The sequence below is a fragment of the Garra rufa genome, chromosome 8, assembly GCF_049309525.1.
Source record: "Garra rufa chromosome 8, GarRuf1.0, whole genome shotgun sequence".
Lineage (NCBI taxonomy): Eukaryota > Metazoa > Chordata > Actinopteri > Cypriniformes > Cyprinidae > Garra > Garra rufa.
Genome location: NC_133368.1, coordinates 46,984,078 through 46,994,045, shown reverse-complemented (window position 1 = coordinate 46,994,045; position 9,968 = coordinate 46,984,078). Strand labels below are relative to the sequence as shown.

At 34.5% G+C, this 9,968-nt stretch overlaps 1 protein-coding gene across 1 annotated transcript in view; it reads left to right on the top strand.

Moving 5' to 3' along the window:
• The window catches only part of slc4a10b (solute carrier family 4 member 10b), a 131,356-nt gene that overhangs the window by 42,678 nt on the left and 78,710 nt on the right, over nucleotides 1–9,968 (top strand). The window contains exon 3 of the mRNA XM_073845143.1: nucleotides 116–197. Coding sequence (XP_073701244.1) covers nucleotides 116–197 — 82 coding nt within the window. The remainder of the gene's footprint in view (nucleotides 1–115; nucleotides 198–9,968) is intronic.

Below are 9,968 nucleotides of genomic sequence, written 5' to 3'. Positions count from 1 at the left end.
ACTCGGCTTCACAGTCTCAGGACAGTAAGTGTCAGATGAATGTGTGTCCATTGTGCTTGTCGCTCTGAGACAGACCTTCACACTGACATCTCTCTCTCTGTCTCTCTCCACACAGAGGAATGATGAGGAGGCTGTGGTGGACAGAGGAGGCACTCGCTCCATGCCTAAAGCTGGACTGGAGAAGGAGGAGCTAGAAGGTAAACACATACTAAGACAAAACAGCATTTAAGCACATTTTGATTTTATGTTTTTTTTAATACATTTACATATTTGTACCAAATTCTAATGCATTAGCAAGCAAACATTTTTTATTAGTATTACTTTCAATGTTAAAAGGGATTAATATTTTATATTCAGCAAGGATGCATTAAATTGATCAAAATTCTCAGTAAACACATTTATGTCACAAAATATTTTTTATTTCAAATAAATGCTTTTCTTTTAACCTTTGTATTCATCAAAGAATCATAAAATAAAATAGATCATGGTTTTCACAAAAGTATGAAGCAACACAACTGTTTTCAACATTGATAATCATCAGAAATGTTTCTTTAGCAGCAAATCAGCATATTATAATGATTTGTGAAGGATCATGTGACACTGAAGACTGGAGTAATGATGCTGAAAATTCAGCTTCGTGTCACTGGAATAAATTGCATTTTAAAATATATTCAAATAGAAAATGGTTATTTTAAATCATAAAAAACTGATTAATATTAATAATAAGGATAATAATAATTTTAAAATAAATAAAAACTTAAATTTAAAATTTTAATTTTGTCTTTTTTGATTAATAATCTATCTATTACTAGTATAATATATTAATATAATATATTTTACAGGGGTGTAAAACTCTATTAAAATACTTTACAATTATTTTTAATTAACCTTTTAAATAGTTATGTACATTTGTGAATTTGTGAATTTGGTCTCTTTGATGTTAAAAATCTAACCATTACTAATATAATATATTAATATATGATCATGTACATGTATGTACATATATACATTTTTTTTAATTATATAATAAATAAAAAGAAAAAAGATAAAAAAAAGAAAAAGCAAGCTAATGTTAGAGGCCTAAAAATAGATACAATACAACAAGAACAGAAGAGCTAGTCTTAGTTAGTTTTTTGTTGTTGTTTACATAATATATATGTGTGTGTGTGTGTGTGATGTGTATATTTACTATGTATATATAAATGCGGGCACATGCTTGTGTATATTTAAGAAAAAGATGTAATAATTTATATATTAAATATATTTATTTATATATAATATAAATTATATGAATATAAATATGTAAACACATGTAAATATTTGATAATATATATACTGTGTGTATTTATATATATATTTAATAAATATACACAGGAGTATTACAATTACAATTAATATTAATAATAATATTAATATTAAAATTACAAAAAACACTATCCATTTTTTATATTTTAATTATCATTATCAATATTCTAAAATATGATACAATATTTAATATTAATGAACCTTTTTAGTCTTTGACCCATAATAATGTTAATAATAATAATAATAATAATAATAATAATAATAATTTTTAAAAAGTAAATAATGTAAATTTTTAATGTGAAATTGTCTCTTTAATATTAATAGTAATATTAATTATCACAGGTGTCTAACATACTAATATTACATAATATTTTATATAATATCTTAATAATAATAGCAATTTAATTTTTAAGCAAATAGAATGTGAATTTTATCTCTTTGATATTAATATTATTATTAATGTTATTTAAATTATTATTATTTATATTTTAATATTTATTATTTGTATTATTGATATAATAACTTTTACAGGGGCGTAAAGTTCTAGTAAAATCGTTTATTATTAGGGGTTCGAGTGCGTAGCACTGAATCCCTATTGTTTTTGTTAGGATTTTTATTATTATTATTATTATTATTATTATTATTTTTCTGCCGTAAAACTGAACGGGCAGCCCAAACCGTAAGGCCTAGAGACTTGAAACTTGGTCAGATGATAGAGCAAAAATCGAGGAGAACCTCACAAAGAATCAGCCCAATCGGACCATAGGTGGCGCTATAGCGAACAGAAACGCGAAACCTATCATAACTCCTAAACCGTTTGTCCTAGACTCAAGTGTCTTATATCACTGGAATCCTTGGCTCAATCAAAACAAAATGGCTATCTCCGATTTCATTTCCGGTATGCAAATTTTTCCGCCATTTTGAAATTTGTCCAAAACCTACTTTTGCGAACTAGTCCTAGGTTTTTCGCCCGATCGGAACCAAACCAGTGCAGAAATATTCTCTGGACACTGAATATCAATAATTATCAAAAAAAAGTTGAACTTTTGACTCACGGTTGCAAAGGGCCACAAAAACGTTCGAAAGTGACGGGGCCACTTTTACTAAAATGGCTATAACTTTTGAATGGAATGAGATATCTTCACCAAACTCGACACACACGTGTATAAGCTGAATCTTTGGTGAAATCAAAAAAATTGCGGAGCTTGTCCACTTGGTGGCGCTATAAGGCGGAGAAGACATATAAACAGCTATAAATACACAGCCGTTAGTCCGATCGACTTGAAAATTGGTATGCAGTGTCTTGGGCCAAAGGGCCACAAGTATCTATGAGGACATTGGCGTATCTCAAAAAACATGGCCGCCATTGGCAATTGAAGTTTGAGCACCTATTTGACAAGGTTAACGGAGGTCAATCAGAACGAAACTCGGTGAGCATGTTCGACTCACGGCCTTAAAGGTCTGCAAGAATTTTGAAAGAAATCGGCCACTAGTTGGCGCTAACGAGTTTTTTGGCTCTGTAATCGCGCGGCGTTTCACACATCCACACAATATGCATATCATTTGATAGATCTCCTCATGCCGAGAAAAATTGCTTCAAGAACCATTGCTGTCAATCAAATCATTCATTAATTATTCACACATTTGTTAAAAACCTACTTTTGCGAACTAGTCCTAGGTTTTTCACCCGATCTGGATCAAACCACTGCAGTAATATTCTCTGGACTGTTTAGATCAATAATTATCAAAAAAATGTTGAATTTTGTCCTTTGGTTGGCTATAATGGCCCAATTTAGAAAAGGGGGTGTGACCACACATACTCAAAAGCCTATTAAAACTAAACAAAAACTCAAAACTTTACAAAAATGGGTGTCAACATGTAGCAGGTGACCCTCAACAAGCATGCAAAGATTCATGACGATCAGACCATAGGTGGCGCTATAACAGTTAAAAAGGTGTCAAAAACATGATATTTCTATTGAATATAGACCTAAAAACCCAATTAAACGTCAATATCTTCACATATACACTATATCTTCATATCACATGATAGATCTCCTCATTCTGAACAACTTTGCCTCTTGGACCAATGTTGTCAATCAAACTGTTCTTTTAATACGTGAAATAAATATAAAAACATACTTTGATGAACTCGTCCTGGGTTTTCAACCCATACTCAATAAAATCAGTGCAGTACAATTCTCCAGACTCTCTTAGTCAATAATTATCAAAAAAATGTTGAAGATTTGCATTTGGACAGCTATAACAGAGCCATTTCATAATATGTTTTTTATCTAGTGTAGATTAAAGTCTACAAATACTAAAATAAAACAAAAATTCACAAACCTAAGTAAAATTATGAATCATATGATTCAAAACAAGCATATGTTTATGGACACTGGGCAAAAAAAGGCAATTTAATAGTTATAAAGCTTACAAACAATGTACCTCTATTTCAATAAAATTACAACTATAGCCACTAGATGGCAGTAGAATACCACTAATGGGCTTACACATGTTAATAGAACAGTGCTTTGTAGGGTTTAATGGCTTTATGTAGTTTTGAATTTATATGTTAGTGATACTAAATCACTGTTATAACTTTTCAAATCACATTTAGCCAAAGTTTAAAACTTAATTTATACAGATATATCATATTTGACAATTACACATGATTATGATTACAGTGAAACATGACAATGATATATAAAATCTTAAAAACGCAAGTTTTAAGCATTTTGTTACTTATTTATTATACAAATCTCTTATGTGCAACAAAATATGTGTGCATCTGTCTGTGTGTGATCATGCTTAATGAACATAACAGTTTAACCATTTCATTTCAATGTAAGTTTCTGTTTGTGAGTGTACTCTTCATCATGGATATGTTCTGGTGTCCGCCATCAATTTCATGTTGGCCTACACCCTACCAGTGTAGAAGCCATAAAGGCCTTAAATACTCGAACCCCGTTAATTGCTGCTTGCAGCTATATTTAGGGGTTCGAGTGCGTAGCACTGAAACCCTATTGTTTTTGTTAGGATTTTTATTATTATTATTATTATTATTATTTTTTTTCTGCCGTAAAACTGAACGTGCAGCCCAAACCGTAAGGCCTAGAGACTTGAAACTTGGTCAGTAGATAGAGCAAAAATCGAGGAGAACCTATCAAAGTATCAGCCTAATCGGACCATAGGTGGCGCTACAGCGCAAAAAACTAAAATTTTTGACATTTTGGCCATAATCTCGTAAACCGCTTGTCGTAGACTCAAAAACTTTACATCGTTGCGTTCCTTGGGTCAGGCCGAACAAAAGTGTATTACAAAATTTTTGAGCTGCGACGCACGGTTGACCCCGAAAAATGGACGTGAATCCGAAACCTACTTTTGCGAACTAGTCCTAGGTTTTTCACCCGATCGGAACCAAACCAGTGCAGAAAAATTCTCTGGACACTGAATATCAATAATTATCAAAAAAAAGTTGAATTTTTCACTCACGGTCGCAAAGCACCACCAAAACGTTTGAAAGTGAGGGGTCACTTTTACTAAATTGGCTATAACTTTTGAATGGAATGAGATATCTTCACCAAACTCGGTACACATGTGTATAAGCTTAATCTTTGGTCAAATAAAAAAAAATGCGGAGCTTGACCACTTGGTGGCGCTATAAGACGGAAAAAACATATTTTTGGCTATAAATACACAGCAGTTAGGCCGATCGACTTGTAAATTGGTATGCAGACTCGTGGACCAAAGGGGCACAAGTGTCTATGAGGACATTGGCGTATCTCAAAAAACATGGTCGCCATTGGCCAATGAAGTTTGAGCACCTATTTGACAAGGTTAACGGAGGTCAATCAGAACAAAACTCGGTGGGCATGTTCGACTCACGGCCCTAAAGGTCTGTAAGAATTTTGAAAGAAATCGGCCACTAGTTGGCGCTAACGAGTTTTTTTGGCTCTGGAATCGCGCGGCGTTTCACACATCCACACAATATGCATATCATTTGATAGATCTCCTCATGCCGAGAAAAATTGCTTCAAGAACCATTGCTGTCAATCAAATCGTTCATTAATTATTCACAAATATGTTAAAAACCTACTTTTGCGAACTAGTCCTAGGTTTTTCGCCCGATCTGGATCAAACCACTGCAGTAATATTCTCTGGACTCTCTAGATCAATAATTATCAAAAAAATGTTGAATTTTGTCCTTTGGTTGGATATAATGGGCTCATTTAGTAAAGGGGGCGTGGCAACATATATCCAAAAGCCTATAAAACCTAAACAAAACTCAAAACCTTACAAAAATGGGTGACAACATGTATCAGATGACCCTTAACAAGCATGCAAAGTTTCTTGAAGATCGGACAATAGGTGGCGCTATAACAGTTAAAAAGGTGTCAAAAACATGATATTTCTATTGTATATAGAACTAAAAACCCAATTAAACGTCAATATCTTCACATATACACTATATCTTCATATCACATGATAGATCTCCTCATTCTGAACAACTTTGCCTCTAGGACCAATGTTGTCAATCAAACTGTTCTTTTAATACGTGAGATAATTTTAAAAACATACTTTGGTGAACTCGTCCTGGGTTTTCAACCCATACTCAATAAAATCAGTGCAGTACAATTCTCCAGACTCACTTAGTCAATAATCATCAAAAAAAATGTTGAAAATTTGCATTTGGACAGCTATAACAGAGCCATTTCATAATATGCTTTTTATCTAGTGTAGATTAAAGTCTACAAATACTAAAATAAAACAAAAATTCACAAACCTAAGTAAAATTATGTATCATATGATTCAATACAAGCATATGTTTATGGACACTGGGCAAAAAAAGGCAATTTAATACTTATAAAGCTTAAAAACAATGCACCTCTATTTCAATAAAATTACAACTATAGCCACTAGATGGCAGTAGAATACCACTAATGGGCTTACACATGTTAATAGATCAGTGCTTTGTGGGGTTTAATGGCTTTATGTAGTTTTGAATTGATATGTAAGTGATACTAAATCACTGTTATAGCTTTTCAAATCACATTTAGCCAAATTTAAAACTTAATTTATACAGATATATCATATTTGACAATTACACATGATTATGATTACAGTGAAACATGACAATGATATGTCAAATCTTAAAAACACTAGACTTAAGCATGTTGTCACTTATCATTTATTGTACAAATCTCTTATGTGCAACAAAATATGCGTGCATCTGTCTGTGTGTGTAATCGTGCTTAATGAACACAATAGTTTAACCATTTCATTTCTGTGTATGTTTCTGTTTGTGAGTGTATTCTTCGTAATGGATATGTTCTGGTGCCAGCCATATATTTCTTGTTGGCCAACACCCTAACGGTATAGAAGCCGTAAAGGCCTTAAATACTCGAACCCCGCTCAATGCTGCTTGCAGCTTTAATGTTTATTTGTAATCGCTATATTAATCTTTTTTTTTTTCCTAAAACTGAACGTGCAGCCCAAACCGTAAGGCCTAGAGACTTGAAACTTGGCCAGAACGTAGAGCTCCCTGTGGGGACATCCTGAAAAGAGAATGAGCCTAATCGGACCATAGGTGGCGCTACAGCGCAAAAAAACAAATTTTTTGACATTTTGGCCATAATCTCGTAAACCGCTTGTCGTAGACTCAAAAACTTTACATCGTTGCGTTCCTTGGGTCAGGCCAAACAAAAGTGTATGCAAAATTTTTGAGCTGCGACGTACGCTTGACCCCGAAAACTGGACGTTTGTCCGAAACCTACTTTTGCGAACTAGTCCTAGGTTTTTCGCCCGATCGGAACCAAACCAGTGCAGGAATATTCTGTGGACACTGAATATCAATAATTATCAAAAAAAAGTAACATTTTTGACTCACGGTCGCAAAGGGCCACCAAAACGTTCAATACTGACGGGGCCACTTTTACTAAAATGGCTATAACTTTTGAACAGAATGAGATATCTTCACCAAACTCGGTACAAATGTGTATAAGCTCAATCCTTGGTCAAATCAAAAAAATTGCAGAGCTTGAACACTTGGTGGCGCTATAAAACGGAAAAAGCATATTATTGACTATAAATACACAGCCGTTGGTCCGATCAACTTGAAAATTGCTATGCAGACTCTTGGACCAAAGGGGCACAAGGGTCTATGAGGACATTGGCGTATCTCAAAAAACATGGCCGCCATTGGCCAATGAAATTTGAGCACCTATTTGAAAAGGTTAACGGAGGTCAATCGGGACGAAACTCGGTGGGCATGTTCGACTCACGGCCCTAAAGGTCTGTAAGAATTTTCAAAGAAATCGGCCACTAGTTGGCGCTAACGAGTTTTTTTGGCTCTGTAATCGCGTGGCATTTCACACATCCACACATTATTCATATCATTTGATAGCTCTCCTCATGCCAAGAAATTTTGTCTCAAGAACCATTGCTGTCAATAAAATTGTTCATTAATTATTTACAAATATGTTAAAAACCTACTTTTGCGAACTAGTCCTAGGTTTTTTGCTCGATCTACATCAAACCACTGTAGTAATATTCTCTGGACTCTCTAGATGAATAATTATCAAAAAAATGTTGAATTTTGTCCTTTGGTTGGCTTTAACAGGGTCATTTAGAAAATGGGTGTGGCCACATATACTCAAAAGCTTATAGAACCTAAACAAAAACTCAAAAATTTACAAAAATTAGTGACAACATGTACCCGATGACCCTTAACAAGCATGTGAAGTTTCATGAAGATCGGACCATAGGTGGCGCTATAACAGTTAAAAAGGTGTCAAAAACATGATATTTTGAAAACGTTTATATACTCACATACACATTATATCTTCATATTATATGACAGATTGCCTCTTTCTAAAAAACTTTGTCTCTAGGATCACTGCTATCAAAATTTACCATTTTCTTCATACAGACATATTTGTTTTTACAGTTAAGCCAGATTTTGGTTACAGTGAGACCTGAAAATGGGATATAAACTCTTAAAAGGACCTGTTATATTATTAAAGAAATCTCTTACGTGCAACAAAATGTGTGTTCATCTGTCTGTGTGTGTAATCATGCTTAATGAACATAACAGTTTAACCATTTCATTTCAATGTAAGTTTCTGTTTGTCAGTGAATTCTTCATAATGGATATGTTCTGGTGTCAGCCATATATTTCATGTTGGCCAACACCCTAACGGTATAGAAGCCATAAAGGCCTTAAATACTCGAACCCCGTTAATTGCTGCTTGCAGCTATATTTAGGGGTTCGAGTGCGTAGCACTGAATCCCTATTGTTTTTGTTAGGATTTTTATTATTATTATTATTATTATTATTAGGGGTTCGAGTGCGTAGCACTGAATCCCTATTGTAATTGTTAGGATTTTTATTATTATTATTATTATTATTCTGCCCTAAAACTGAATGTGCAGCCCAAACCGTAAGGCCTAGAGACTTGAAACTTGGTCAGATTGTGGAGACTCCGGCCAGAATGGAGGATCCATAGGCTCGCCCCAATCGGACCAAAGGTGGCGCTACAGCGACCTAAAACGCGAAAGTCATCATAACTCCCAAACCATGTGTCGTAGACTCAAAAAAATTACATTTTTGGAATCCCTGGGACTAGACAATTGTCAAATACTCATCTGTGATTTGGGGTCCCGGAGGCCCCGTTTTCCCATAAACTTGAGTTATGTCCAAAACCTACTTTTGCGAACTAGTCCTAGGTTTTTCGCCCGATCGGAACCAAACCAGTGCAGGAATATTCTCTGGACACTGAATATCAATAATTATCAAAAAAAAGTTGAATTTTTCACTCACGGTCGCAAAGGGCCACCAAAACGTTCGAAAGTGAGGGGCCACTTTTACTAAAATGGCTATAACTTTTGAAAGGAATGAGATATCTTCACCAAACTCGGTACACATGTGTATAGGCTTATTCTTTGGTCAAATCAAAAAAAATGCGGAGCTTGACCACTTGGTGGCGCTATAAGACGGAAAAAACATATTTTTGGCTATAAATACACAGCCGTTGGTCCGATCGACTTGAAAATTGGTATGCAGTGACTTGGACCAAACGGGCACAAGGGTCTATGAGGACATTGGCGTATCTCAAAAAACATGGCCGCCATTGGCCAATGAAGTTTGAGCCCCTATTTGACAAGGTTAACGGAGGTCAATCGGAACCAAACTCGGTGGGCATGTTCGACTCACGGCCCTAAAGGTCTGTAAGAATTTTGATAGAAATCGGCCACTAGTTGGCGCTAACGACATTTTTTGGCTCTGTTATCGCGTGACGTTTCACACATCCACAAATTATTCATATCATTTGATAGCTCTCCTCATGCCAAGAAAATGTGCCTCAAGAACCATTGCTGTCAATCAAATCCTTCATTAATTATTCACAAATATGTTAAAAACCTACTTTTGCGAACTAGTCCTAGGTTTTTCGCCCGATCTGGATCAAACCACTGCAGTAATATTCTCTGGACTCTCCAGATCAATAATTATCAAAAAAATGTTGAATTTTGTCCTTTGGTTGGCTATAATGGGCTCGTTTAGTAAATGGGGCGTGGCAATATATATCCAAAAGCCTATAAAACCTAAACAAAACCTCAAAACTTTACAAAAATGGGTGACAACATGTAGCAGATGACCCTTA